This window comes from Colobus angolensis, unplaced genomic scaffold (assembly GCF_000951035.1).
Source record: "Colobus angolensis palliatus isolate OR3802 unplaced genomic scaffold, Cang.pa_1.0 Scaffold389, whole genome shotgun sequence".
NCBI classification, from domain to species: Eukaryota; Metazoa; Chordata; class Mammalia; order Primates; family Cercopithecidae; genus Colobus; species Colobus angolensis.
In genome coordinates this window covers 216,005-230,280 of record NW_012117254.1, presented here as the reverse complement: position 1 = coordinate 230,280, position 14,276 = coordinate 216,005, and the positions used below count along the sequence as shown (strand labels likewise).

General features: G+C 49.2%; 1 protein-coding gene across 3 annotated transcripts in view; it reads left to right on the top strand.

The window, feature by feature from the left end:
- PRRG3 (proline rich Gla (G-carboxyglutamic acid) 3 (transmembrane)) overlaps positions 1–4,426 on the top strand; it is a 7,057-nt gene extending 2,631 nt beyond the window's left edge. For 2 of the 3 annotated variants that reach the window (XM_011954647.1, XM_011954646.1), the window contains exons 2-4: positions 1,619–1,656; positions 2,831–2,991; positions 3,341–4,426. In XM_011954647.1, coding sequence (XP_011810037.1) covers positions 1,650–1,656; positions 2,831–2,991; positions 3,341–3,868 — 696 coding nt within the window. In that variant the 5' untranslated portion in view covers positions 1,619–1,649 and the 3' untranslated portion in view covers positions 3,869–4,426. Of the gene's footprint in view, positions 1–1,141; positions 1,501–1,618; positions 1,657–2,830; positions 2,992–3,340 lie in introns of those variants that run through there. The other variant, XM_011954645.1, reaches the window with a different exon arrangement.
- The last annotated feature ends 9,850 nt before the right edge of the window (positions 4,427–14,276 follow it).

The following is a 14,276-nucleotide window of genomic DNA, read 5'->3' as shown; positions in this document are numbered from 1 at the left end:
TTTCTTTCTTTCTTGCTTGCTTGCTTTCTTGCTTTCTTTTCTTTCTTGCCCAAACTGGAGTGCAGTGTCGCAATCTCGGCTTACTGCAATCTCCGCCTCCCTGGTTCCAGTGATTCTCCTGTCTCAGCCTCCTGAGTAGCTGGGACTACAGGCGTGCACGGCACCATGCCTAATTAATTTTTGTATTTTTAGTAGAGATGGGGTTTCACCATTTTCTGGTCAGGCTGGTCTCAAACTCCTGACCTCAGATGATCTGCCCACCTCAGCCTCCCAAAGTGTTGGGATTACAGGCATGAGCCACTGCGATAGCCTAAATTATTGATTTATATCCCAACTGTTTGCCAAAAGGATTAGGTGACATATTATAAATGCACAATAGGACACTGAAAACATAAATAGAAAGCTGTATATCACATCACAGGAGAGAAGCATATGTGCTTAACAGCTAGGCTTCCAGTGTGCCTGTACTTGACTGGCAATAGTGACGCTGAACTTCCTGGCAGCCTAGGCAAAAAGGAGGGCTCAATGGATTCCGCAGTTCACATGTCTTGCAACCAGTTAGTCATAAAACCAGAGCTTCTGCTTGGGGAGGGGAGCAGTGGGGTGATTGCTCCCAGATGTGGACAGCTCAGCAAGGGCTCCAGAATGTGTGTATGAGTGGGCGTGTGTGTTGTGGGGAGGGACAGAGGGAGCAGGGTGCTGTGACCACGGTTTAAGTACTGTCTGGAGAGCTCCTTAGCAGGAGAAAGGCTTTCGGACAATAGCTCACATTAGGGGCAACTCTTCTAGTTGGCATCTCAGTGTTGGTCGTCTAAATTCATGTCTTGGTACTCTACTGCTATAGGCTTTAATGCAAAGAGAGAAGAGAGGCCTGGTTCCAGAACATTCCAGGTATCTTGCCTCTTTGTCTGGTGAAGATGAACACTGGGTCACCTGGGTTTGGGTCTTCTGGATATGCCTGGGAATATGAAGAATGCAGCATTGTTGTGCATGGAGGATGAGACCCTGTAGAAGATGTGTCCATTGAAGATTGCTATAGCAAGGCAGTGACTTTTGAGATGGTTGATGCTGTGTTAAGCTTTGTTTTCAGGGAACATGCTTGTCATTGGAGATATCTGTGACTCACCACTGTGATCAAAATTAGTTGTGAATTCTGGTCCTGCCACTGTCACTGTTGATTTGCTTAACCTTGTCTGAGCACGTCTCTCTGGGCTTTATTTCCTCATCTATCTCTGAGGTCCTTTCCAACTGGGAGTTGCAAAGATTCATTGAGGGGAGCAAGGAAGGAGGAGCCTCAGCCTGTAGGAGCTTTCCTTTCTTAAAGAAAAAGGTCAACCCCTGGTTCTTATAGATGCTCAGAACATGTTCTTGGGGGAAAATGCTTAAAGGTTTGCTTTGGGCCCTGCTGGGCCTGGGGAGGTCTCTGGAGAAGAACTTGGGGCAGAATCAGAAGCAGCAGAAGCTATGGGTGGCTGCATGGAGGACGATGCGCCCCACAAGGTGCTGCTTCAACCTTTTGACCAGGCCAGTGGGAAGGGGGCACATCCCAGAGCCAAGAGGGTTCCCTGTAAATTTCTAGATGTGGTTTCACTGCAACTTTGCTTTTCTCTTACTCCAGAGAAGTGAGACCCTGGAGCTGAGGCAGCATCATGGCAGGTGAGTTTTTCCAGATCCGGGCAGAGCCGTGGAGGGTCATGCTTAGGGGTTCATGAGTCAGGTTTCAAGTCCTTCCCAGCTTCCCTGCCCCCGACCCGCCAAGTGGCCCTGTAGCCATTTTCCAAATAGCTGAGTAGCAGTTTTGCCCTCTCAACACTTTGGCTCCCTTCTGGAGCATATGTCACTTGTAGATGTGTACCTACCCAGACTTGCCTGAGTGACACTAATGTGACAGGCCATAGGACCTGGGGAAGGGTGCTTGCCCACTGGCAAAGACATGCCAGCTTGGGCATCCAGGGGGAGTTGCTTTACATGGGAACCAGGAAGTCCCACCTCTAGGTGAACAACAGGAGCAAATGTCACCTCTTCTTTCATCCTTCACAGTCTCAACTTAGGCTTATGTGGGTGCAGAGCTCAAGCTATTCTGGTCAGCCTGGTTGTAGCTGGGTCTCTCTCTCTGGAATAAGTACATATGCGCAGCATCCAAAGACGGTATTGTAGGGGGAGTCTGTGCCCTGTCTGTAAAGGCTTAGACTCTCCATCTGAACCTTGCTACTTCCCATCTCCAGAGGTGCTCTTAGGCTCGTGTATGCCCACTTGTCTGATCTAGCCCAGGCTGGCTTTGCATTAGGCTTTCTTGAACAAGACTATTGATGCCAGACAACCTGGTGGCACAGGCGGATGTTCAGGTGGAGGAATGCCACCCTGGTAGAGTCTTCTAGGATTATCTGGTATTAGTTCTACCAGTATCAGCCTTAAAGAGGAATACATTCTCATTGCAAGGGCTCCAACTTTCACTTTTCAAGGTGATGCGAAAGATACTGGAGATTTAGTCACTGAAGATTGCCTACTCATAGTTCTTATTCTTTGTTGTTCCTGTGCAACGGGCACTTTCCTTGCAGTTGGCTCCCATTTTCTTCCATGTAACCAGGGGCCTGAGCCTTGTTGGGGCCATGGTATTCTAGACAGGTGCATCATGGCAGCATAGAATGTCAGCCTTTCCATCCCTTTTACAAAGGGCTGGCCATGTCCTTTGATCAGAAGCCTGGTGTCTTGCCTGCTCACTCGGCCTTGTTTCCCTGCATAATTATGCTTCAGTTGCTGGGCTGGGCCTGGTTTGAAGGAGCCCCTGGGCATCTCCCCATTCCAGGCCTCAGTAGGGCTCTCTCTTCAGTGTTTCTGGAGGCCAAGGATGCCCATTCGGTCCTGAAACGATTCCCTCGTGCCAATGAGTTCCTGGAGGAGCTGCGCCAGGGCACCATCGAGCGAGAGTGCATGGAGGAGATCTGCAGCTACGAGGAGGTCAAGGAAGTGTTTGAGAACAAAGAGAAAACGGCATGTACCACCCTGGGGCTGGTTCTGGGAGTAGAAGTAGCCTCAGGAATAACAAGAACAGGCCCTGGTAATGCAGACGAGTGAGAAGCAAGGAAAGCCACCCAGCCTAAGGCATAGCCACTAGGGCCATCAGGGAGCAGATAAAGTCCGTACAGTCCCATTGCCTGACTCTTTTGGGGTCCTCCTCACTTGGGAGCATTATCCTTTGCCCTTGGTACATTCTGCTGCCTCTCTAGTAACTCTCTGAGACAAGTCAGATGGGGAAGGGTAGGAAGCACCAGACTTACTGAAGGTCTCTGAGCCCACCTGGAGCTTGAGCTTCTTGTAAGTACTCCTTTTTCTTTTGCAGATGGAGTTCTGGAAGGGGTACCCAAATGCAGTATACTCAGTCCGAGACCCCTCGCAGAGCTCAGATGCCATGTACGTGGTGGTACCCCTTCTGGGGGTGGCATTGCTGATTGTCATCGCCTTGTTCATCATCTGGAGGTGCCAGCTGCAGAAAGCGACCCGTCACCACCCCTCCTATGCTCAGAACCGGTACCTAGCCAGTCGTGCCGGGCACACCCTCCCCCGGGTCATGGTGTACCGGGGTACCATGCATAGTCAAGGGGAGCCTTCTGGGCACCGAGAGGCAGTGAGCAGCCCCCAGGTGGTGGTAGGGCCCAGTCGGGGGGGCAGGACCACAGTCCGGCTCGAGAGCACTCTCTACCTCCCTGAGCTCTCTCTCTCCAGACTGTCCAGCACCACCCCTCCCCCCTCCTATGAGGAGGTGACTGCGCCCCAAGAGAGCAGCAGTGAGGAGGCCAGCATGTCTTACAGCGACCCACCCCCAAAGTACGAGGAGATAGTGGCCGCCAACCCTGGCGCTGACAAATAGTGGGAAGTTTATGCCCTGTCCTGGATGAACGCCTCTTTCTGAGGTCTCATATTTTCTTTTGAATTTTTTAAAGACTGTGCCACCACAAAACAGCCTTAGCCTCCTTGTTGCCAAATAATTCCCTAACTGCGGAGTTTTAGGAAGTCAGTTGTCACAGACAAGTGGGGAGGGTGGGGGTAGGGACCACGCATGAGTCAAAGCTCCCGGAAGAGCCAAAGGCCAAAGTGCCCAACTCTTTGGGATGACCCCCAAGCCTCCAACATCCTGTCTTTTCATCAGGAACTGGCTTCTCTTATGCCAAAGGAATCACCCCATTGAGTTGATTGTAACCAGAATGTCCAAAGGCCCGGCCCGGGGGCTGTGGGGCTGGCTGGAGGCCTGTCTGTGTCTGGAGCCCTAGGCCACTGGGGTAAGGGAGGGAAGCCAGCCTTTCAGCACCCCTTTCCCTCCACAGTTCTGTGCTTTCTGTCCTTGCTTATATTTGGAGGACAGGGACAAGGATTGAGCAAAAAACAAAGTGAAAAAAATCATGACAAATAAATAATGAACACAATAGAACAAAACTCTAGCACCCGGGCCGTTCACAGGAGGCCAAGGGAAATTCATCACACGGATCTGTGATGCCCACCTGCCCCAAAACCTGTCCCCACATTCCTGGAAGGAGGACAGGGTGTGTGAAGGATAAGGGCCAGAGGGCTGGGTGGCAGAGTTTCCTCATCCACATTGACCAAGGGGCCCACGTGGACTCTGCCATTCAGTTTCTAGTGTGCTTGTCTCTCCAGACATGTGGACCAGCTGTGTTCAAACCACTACCCACTGGCATGAGCCTACTTTTTGTGAACGGTGCATTGAAATTGAACTTCAGATTGAGAATTTCTCCTTAATGATGGTGCCAATCTCGGGAGAAGATCCTAAAGTGTCCCTTTTAAAACACTTGTGGAGAAGCCCGTGGCCTGGAGTCAAAGGTCCATTTGGAGTTTGCTCTGCTGTTGCCAGGTGCCAGTCTGTTTTCAGTGAGGCTTTGGACAGCAGTAGGGCAGAAGGCACCTGCCCTTTAACTGTCAGTGACCATGCTAGACACTGTTGATACCACCTCCCCCTACTTCCGTCTCCATCCTCGACCTCAACACCAAACCATTTCTCCTCTGTGGTGCTTTAAAAACTGTAGCAAATTTTTGTGTGGTGCAAGAATACATGGCCTGGGTCTATTGGCAATCACAGCAGTTTAAAACTCACTGAGTTGACAAGCTTCTTTCTATCAAAATATCTCTCTAAGGCAGACATTGGGACTCATTCCTTGAATGCAGCCCTGCCTTCAGGCCACAGAGGACTTCTGGAGGCTGCTATAGCCCTGAGGACTTGCCCTGGGACATGCTTTCAGTGAGAAGGCTTGTGTCCCTATCCCAGTGAGGCCACCAGCTTGGACCACTCGACCCTGTGGCTGGGGTTTTCCATCCTTACCCCTACCTCACAGGCCTGTTGGAGGCTGACTGAGCAAATGCCTGTGAAGTGCTTGAAGTGCCAGGAAGCCAGTGAGGTTTACCTTAGGAAGAGTCTTCTAGAAAGGTGTAGGTTGTAAGGCAGCAGTCTTAGCTGAGGCCCTCATATGCCTCTGATGTTGAGTCTCCACTTGGGGAGTCAATCTCCCATCAGTTGACCCTTTCCATCCTCTTGTCCTCCCCAGAGCTCCCTGATGCCAGAGACGCTAAGCAGGTGACATTCTACCTTTCATTCCTTTGTCTTTTCCTCCCCTGGGCCTTCAACATTGCACTCCTGCCCTTCGTCACAAAGGGGTTTTTGGCTTAGAAGGCCCCTGCTTTTTCCATGTTGGGGGACCTGGGGAAACCTGAAGCTCGGGGCTAGCCCTGGCTCTCCCAATATTTCTTCAAGTAGGTGCCAGAGTGTGACCTGGAAGCAGGTGAGAAGAAACTTATCCTAAGTCTACTCAGCACAGAGCCGGGCATGAGCTCCGCTGATCAGAGCCAAAGGGAGCTTGCCAAGAAATGCCCGCTGCCTTTGGCATCTGAGTTGCAGCTGGGTGGTAATGGGAGAGAGCAAGAAGAAGCCCAAGGCCTGGCCCATGGAGAGCAGCATGTGTCCTTCAGGGACTGAGGACAGGCCGTGGGAAGAGTCACAGGTGGTTGCTTAAGGCCTGTGGTGTTCGGTTCAGATGCTTCATGATGTTCTGCCAGGTGGGGTTGCACCATGGTCTCTGGGATGGTTTTTGCAGCACATTGTAGAAAAAAGACTGTACAGCACACAGTGGCATCACTCCTTGCGGTGCATACTTGGCTTTTACGAATGCCCTGTACATATCTTTTCAAACTCTGTCTTTGTATGGAGGTGGATTTGATACAATGCTACAATGCTAACTCTTTCGTGGCTACATTTTTGTTGTTTTTGGACTGCTATGCGTGTGTGTGTGTGTGTGTGTGTGTGTGTGTGTATGTGTGTCTGTGTGTGTGTGTATCTAAGTGTGCACGTTGCCTTTTCTCATTGCTTATCTGAAACAATAGCCGGTGTGCAGCTATATTTGTACCAGGAGGGATCCGGTCTGAAAAGAGGAATGTCACCTCCCCTCCCAGGGCTGAGTAGCCTGATGACAGGACCCTGAGCAAGGAAAAGTGACATTAACTATTGGACGCCCAACCCCCAAAGTTGTCACCGTTTGCCTCCTTGAAAAAGGCTTTGGAAGAAGACAAAGCAGCTCCATTCTGCCGGCCTCCACCCTGTGCAACCCCCGCTCACACGCCCTTTTGGCATTATGCCCCTGGCCCAGGCTCCTGTTCTGTGGGCGTCAGCAGCTGAAAGAAATCTGAGCACTCCTGGGCATGTTTTTTTGTTTTTTTTCTTTTTGTGGAAAGATGTATGACTATTGACTTTGGGTATGGCGGGGCTAGTTACTTAGATGTTTTTCATTTTTCAAAAAGAAGTCTTTAAAAAATTTCTTGAAATGTGACTGTCACTTGTTTTCAACCAAAAACTTTTTAAGATTTTTTAAAAGAAAAATCGAGATCCTGTCCCTCCCCCACTCCCCATTGCCTCTGGTTTTCAAAATGAAAGCACAAGTGCAAGAGTGGGGTGCACAGGTGCCTGGCGTGTGCACACCACCCGCACAGCGGCTTCGAGCCCTGGCTGATGGAGACGCAGTGCTGAGCAGTCAGCCCCGGGAGGTCTCTCTTTCAACTTCCAATCCCACTGCCATGAATGTGAATTCCTTAGGGTGCTTCCAGAAACAGGAGTCTGACTGATCTGTCGGACATTGCCTTTTTGGTAGCCCGAATATGAGGAATTCAGGACAGGAAAGTGTCTTTTTGTCAAGTAGTCAGAGCCGAATGTTTCCCCTCTGCCAATGGGTGGAGCATCACAACCCCCAGCCGGAGCTGATCTTTTGACAACCAAATGACATCCCATGAGAAGGAAGAAAAAAAAGTTCAACACTGCCTCTAGATTGCTATTTTGTCCGAGAGAGAGAGATCACGGAGAGAGTCTCACTCACGGAGGCTCTGTCTTTCTAGGAGTATGCATGTGTGCTGTCTCATGTGTGGACACTCACAGTTGAGGCTGAGATGGATATCTTGGCATAGCTGCTGGTCTAGGTGGCTTTTCAGCTTGACAAGTAATGAAGCTCCATTTCAGGACTTCACTGATTCAGAAACAAGCACAGCCCCCCACCCCCCTGCCACGGAACTCTACTGATACTAATCACTACAATTAGCTAATTTAAAAGTACAGTAATCAGACTGCTTGCAACTATAGTAAAAGTCCATTAATTTGAAGCCCACTACTTCAGAACTTCGAGAAAATCACAACTCAAGACAATTCACAGTAGCTGTGATTCTGGCTACATAAAAATATTTGAAATATTCTTCCCTTTAGCCAATGTTCAGGGTCTTTTGTGTAAGAGAAATCCAGTTTAAAATGACTACCCTTTTCAAAGAAAAGGCTCAAGATATTAAGGATCCCTTCACCGTGCCTTCAGCTTTGCGGTTCAGCACTTCTTGTATGTACAGGGTGATCTCTTGTTCTCTCTCCATTGCAGGGATGTTGGATATTGCAGCCTTTCACTCTACTCCTTTATTTATCCTGTGAATAACATAGTTTGTGAACTGGACTGCAATTTAAACTAATACACGTGATGTATCTTTCTAAATATTCTGTAAACCCGATGCTTCACTGTCAGACTGGCCGCTCTATCATTCGCCTCCAAATATTCAAACGTGGGAGCTTTTCCTTTCAGACTGTGGGCAGCGAGTCTCTTTCTAGCAAGAATTTCTCTGACAAACATACCCAAATAGCACACCCTCTCAAGCTCAATGCCTCAACAGTTGTTTCACTATACTGACATCTGACTGCTGAACAGTGCCTGCCCTTTACCCACTCCCAGCCTTCAGATTTTCAGGATTGGGACAAATCCCTCAGCTGCTTTTGCCTCTCAATCCATCTCCCCTCACAGATGCCACTTTCCCAGGCCTGAACACATCTGCTATTTCGTTCTGACATTGTGAATTTGTGACAGTGGAAACCCTGATATGTGCAACTGAGCTTATAGAAATAATTACCGTGAAATTGATTAATTTTGGTACCACTTTAAACTGTGCTTGTATTCATGTGTTGACCCTTGTCAGCTGGGAAATCTGTGCATTCAGTAATATGTCAGCATTTCACTGGAGCCTGGGAACAACAGAAAAACTTGCTTCTGATTTCTCTCTCTCTCTTTCTTTTCATAATTGTTGAGTTTGGCTGTTACATTTTGTCTCCTTCTTTACAAGAAAACAATAATAATAAAGAGCAAATGGCATCCACTTGAATCCTGTCCTCATCCATCTTGGATCCCTACTGACTCCCAAACTTCCAAGGTGTATGGGTGGTTGTGGGTCAGACTGTAGGTAAGGAAGTAGCCCAAACCAGTCCAGGAGCAGGAAGCAGATATGTCCTGGGTCCTAAAGTTTGTCCCCAGTGTGTAAAATGATCTCCTGACCCGTCCTTCTGTGATGAGGTTAGTAAGATCTGTCACAAATCACAGCTAGAAACTTCCTAGTCACATTATCCCTGCTTACTAACAGAGGTATCCCTTGCTGGAAGGATGCTCTGCTTGGTTTCAAAGCTGGGAGAGGAGTGGACGGTGTACAGTACTCAGGCTTTGCCCTGGCTGGGCTTCTTGAGTTCTAAGGATGGCAAGGGTCAGGGATTGTTCAGAGGGCAATAATGCCCAGTTTCTGCATAGAGGAAACATGGCCTTAGCCCTCAGAGATTCCCAGCTGTGGGTATGCAGAGAGATATAGCCACAGGAAGTCTCAAGTGCTAGTTGTGCCAACTCCAAGTAATGAAAGTAATCTGTCCTTTAATCGGGAAGACCCTGGAAGTGTTGAGACAATGGCAGTGAAATTTGGGACCTCCTTAGAAGACCGAATATGGAGCCCAAATGCCATGAATGGCAGCCAGAGCCCTTGGGGAGATGGGGCTTGAGTGATGCTTACCTTCTGGGGATGCTGGAAAGTCAAAGGAAGGCCCTTCAGGCACACAGATGGGGTCATATTGTGAATATGGGTTTTGAACTTTAGGCTCTTTTGCCAGAGACAAATGTTCTAGGCAGTGACTTAGGGTCCCAGTTTGCACATGCAAGGAAGCTAATACATGAAGGATGCCCTGGGCTTCCAAAGTTCCCCTTATGCACCATACAGTGGACTGGGCCTCCCTTGCTAATCTAGCCACAGGTTCTGGGGCCAAGGCACTTGCTTGTAGATGATGAGGGCAACTCAGGGGCAGGCACTTAATGGGGTGATGGTGGAGGGAGACAGTTCTACCCCCAGAGACAGGGGATCAGGTGAAAGGCAGACCCTGTGCCTCAAGGGTGTAGCTTGGGAAGGTGGGGTCCCTCTCCTTGCCCTCTCCCCAGCCTCCCATCCTGCACCAGTGCCACTCCCTCATAGTAGCTGGCCTGAGGCTACAAGGAGTGACAGGATGGAAGGGCAGTGGGGAAGATGCCTGAATTGTGATTATAAACGATCATAGCCAGCATTTATTGAGCACTTAGTGTATGCCAAGCCTTGTACATGCACTGACTGACACAATCCTCTCTAGAAACTTGTGATATGGGGTTTATAACTAACCCTAGTTTATAGCAGAGGGAAGCAAAGCCAGCAAAGGCATGTCATTTGACGAAGATCTCACAGAAAGGAAGTCCTGGCTCCATCATGTGAATCCAGGTCTGTCCTGATGTCCCCACCCCAGGCCATGCACCTAGCACTGCTGGTCCCTTTTGGGGAAGGGTGACTTTGCGTTGGTTTTGTGTTGACTATAGATCCCTCCAAAATGCCCCCTTCCTCTCCCTGCCCTATTGGTAACCCCATTTGGGCAGGGACCATGTATAACTTTTCTCACCACTTCTGCCCTAGAACACAGCACAGTGCCTGGATCACAGTAAGTGTTCAATTTTTAAAAACGTGTTGACTGATTGTGTTCTGCAATTGGAACCCAAGCTCCATGCATTAGTTTGCTTGGGCTGCCAAAACAAAATATTACAGGCTGGGGGGTTTAAACCACACAAGAATTTCTCAAGGTTCTAGAAGCTGGAAGTCTGAGATCAAGGTGCTGGCAGGGTTGATTTCTTTTGAGACTTATTTACTTGGCTTGCCGATGGCCATCTTTTCCCTGTGGCTTCACAGTATCTTCCCTCTGTTCTTTTCAGTGCTCCCAATCTCCTCTTCCTTATAAGGATGCCAGTCAGATTGGATTAGGTCCTACCCTATTGACCTCATTTCCACTTAATTACTCCTTAATTACTCCTACCGTCACATGTTGAAGTCCTGGGGGTTTACAACTTCAACATATGAATTTTATGGGGACAAATTTTGGCTCATAATACTCCACTCACGGCAGGAAGACTCTTTCTTGCTCCTTTGTCCAACCTAAGCGCATCATGCACATTCTGGAAAATCTTGAAGGGTGAACATCACAGCTTCTCTGAGATGCTGGCAAATACAGAGGGGCACCTTGTCAGTCTCCAACCAGGCCCCAAAGCAGTTTCTTCCCTGCCACGCTGGACAGACTTGGGACAGCTGCCAAAAGTCTCCACAGGGCAGGTGAGTTGGGAAAGGAGAAGTGGGCTTCAGAATGCTTCTTCCAGGATTCGTCTGTGGGAAATGATGTGAGAACCCAAAGCCTGAAGAATAGACACAACGTTTGTGCCTCATAGGTTGTTTTTATAGACAAAATATATTGTTTTGGGGAATCACAAGACCGCCAGATCCAATGACATTAACTTTCAGCATTTTCTCTGAAGAGCTCAAACTGCGTGATGGGTTCAGTTTCACTAGGATTTCTGAGCTATAAAAATAGAGACTGGGTAACATTTCATATCAGGCTGATTGCATGGGATCACAGGAGCCCAGAGGGTGGGCCAATTGGTGGTGGCACTGCTGGGTCCTTGGGCTGATAGGACATATAGGGATGGGTGCTGGCAGAGCATGATGCTCCACAAGCTGGGGCATGCAGGTCCTGGCTGCCTGGAGCTCTGGGCATAGCTGGGTTGGGGAAACATCAGAACAGCTGTAGCAATGGTGCGTGATGAACTTTATGCTAGGGGAAGTCCAGAGGGCTGAGGCTGGGGGCTTCCAGAGAAAGTCTTCCTGAGGAAGCCATGGCCAACCAAAGTGAAGGATGGGTAAGAATCAGCCAAGCAAAGACCATGCAAGACAGTTCAGGCAGGCAGAGGGGCAGCACGTGAAGAGGCCTGGAGTTTAGCAAGTCCATCGTGGTTTTAAGGAAACAGAAGACAGGGTAGCATGAGGATAAAGACCTGTGCAAGATGAGATTTGCAAGATACATGGAGGCGAGCCCATGTTAGGCCCTTTAGGCAGCATTCAGAGCTGTAGTCTTTACCCTAGTGATAAGGGGAGGTCACCAAGGGGTGTCTTGAGGAGCAAGAGGGCACGGCCAGGCATGCTTTGCCAGCCATGTGGAAAACAGGCTGCGGGAGCTGAAGAATAAGAGAAGTCAGGGAGGTCAGGTTATTGCCATCGCCCAGGCAAGAGACAGCAATAGGATGGATGAGGCTGATGACAGAAGAGACAGAGAGAAATAGACTGTTGAGGAGGTTTTTACTCAAACTTTGATAGGCACAAGACCATCTGATTGTTTAGAATGCAGATCTCCAGATCCCACCCTCAGAGTCTGATACCTTGAGTCCAGGGTTGGGCCAGGCGTGTGCATTGTGGCCAGATCACTCAGTTGATTCTTCTGCAGGGGATCTTTGCATCACATTGGAAGAAACACTGAATTCTCTATTCAGGAGGTAGAACCATGCATGGTGACTAATTGCATTGGGAAGGGGTAGCAAGTAATCCCAGATGACTCTCAGGTTTAGGGGCTCAGATAGTAGAGTAGATGCTAGGACCATTCCCTGGGAAGGGTCACAGTTGAGGAGGAGAAGGTTTAGGGGAGCAAAAGACCACAGGTTTGAGTTGACGTGTTGCATATGTGGTGTATAGACTGCAACAGAAGAGATCAGAATTGCTTGAGGTCTCAGAAAGACAACAAGTGGTCTTGAGTGTGGACCCAATGGCCCAGGAGGGAGGCCAGACAGGTGGGAGGAAAAGCACTGGAGTATGGAGCCCTGAAAACTAAAGAACTAGAGTGTTTCTAGAAGGAGACAGTAGACAATGATGTGAAATGCTTTCAATAAGCCAAGAAAGATGACAGCCAAAGTGAATTCATTGTATGGAGCCATCAGGGGGTCATTGGTGACCTTGGCAAGGAGTGGTTTCAGTTCCATAGTGACTGAAGAAGCCAGACTAGAATGAGCAGTGGGATGCCTGGGAGGCAACAAGTGGAGACAGTGCATATGATGGAGGCAACACTTTCCAGGAGTTGAGAGTTTAGTGGCATAAGACAAGATGCTAAGGGGGGATCGTTTTGTTTTCTAACATTCAGGTCATTCCAATCCAACCACTATTTAGTAATCTTCTAATATGCTGGGCAGCATGCTAAGTGCTGAGGGGCCAGCAAACAAAGCAGACAAGGTCTCTGTTGATCTCTGTCTTCTAAGAGTGAAGGGCAGGTCAGAGTAGAATAGGAGCTGGAGGATGTTTTCTGAAATTCTCTGGAGCCACCTTCTCCTTGGGACTTCCTCTTGGTCTAGCGAGGACCCTGGAGTGTTAATGTGATGACCTTGGTTTATCACTGAATCAGTGAACTGGGTCATATCTCAGCCCTCTCTTCCCACCACTGTCCAGCTTTTCCATCTGTAAAATGGGGGCATAGTGGGAAGAGTGTCCACTTCATAGATGGGAACACCTGTCATTAGCTTCCTGTCTGAAAAAAAAAAAAAAAAAAACCCATGCAGCTTCTCAGGGCTGTGCTTCCCAACTTGGGCCTTCTTTCCTCCTCTCCAACATCTTTCTCCAGCTTGGAGGGGCAGCTGCTCCTTGTGTTTTGAGCAGGTAATTGTCTGAGGTTTTGTACCACATTTTCTACTTCTTCCTTTGGCCTCTGATTCTCGTGATTTTTACATACACATCACAATTCAGCCATTCAGCACAGAAACAATTAAAAGCAGATGTATTTTGATCTGAGGAGTCACCACACAGCTGAGGCCAAGGATTTTGTGAGGTCACCTTGCTTAACCCCCCTTCCTGAGGATCAGGAAAGAGACTCTTTCCCACCAGCTCCAAGGGATCTCTGGACACAAGAGCAAAGTGCCCTAGCCTCTCAGCTGGGGGCAGGGTGACACAGGGCCACATTGTGACAGATAGGCAGGAAACAAACTCCTCTGTGTCTCTGAAACTTCTGCAGCTTTTGGGGGAAGGATTTCTTGGGCCAGTGAAGAGAAAAGGAGAAGGCGGAAGAAGGAGCAGGCAGTGACAGCAGCTGGCTGTGCTAGGAGGCGCATTTCCCCCATTTCTGGGTGCTGTTCTTTGTCGCATGCAGGGTGGTCCTGAGTTGTTTCTAGGGCAGTCAACCAACAACAATTACCCTGAGCTCTTTGCAGCTCCACCTGAGCTGCTGAGGGAGCCTTCCCTTCTCGGGGGGAATCTTGAGGTGCTGTTCTGAAGGGACTCAGGGCACAGCAGGATGGTCTCCGGACACCTAAGCCTGGAGGACTGGGCTGTTTGGGAACCACTTAGCATCTCAGCAACTGCAGTCCTACCTGTTGGTTTGAAAGCCAAGGCTGACTCTATGTCTGCGTCTTTAACTTCCTTCTGCTGAAGTGGCTCCTCCCCCACCCCCAAGACTGTACCAGAGTTTCCACCCATGTAGGGAAGACGTTTCTACTGATCTGACCCCACTTGGGAGGTAGCGAGCTGCCCCAGGAGGCGTGCAGTCAGAGGCTGCAGAGGCTGGGGACATTGCTTGGGACAGATCTCCCTTGGGCCCCTCCTTCTTAGGTTTGCCAAGCTCTAGTAAG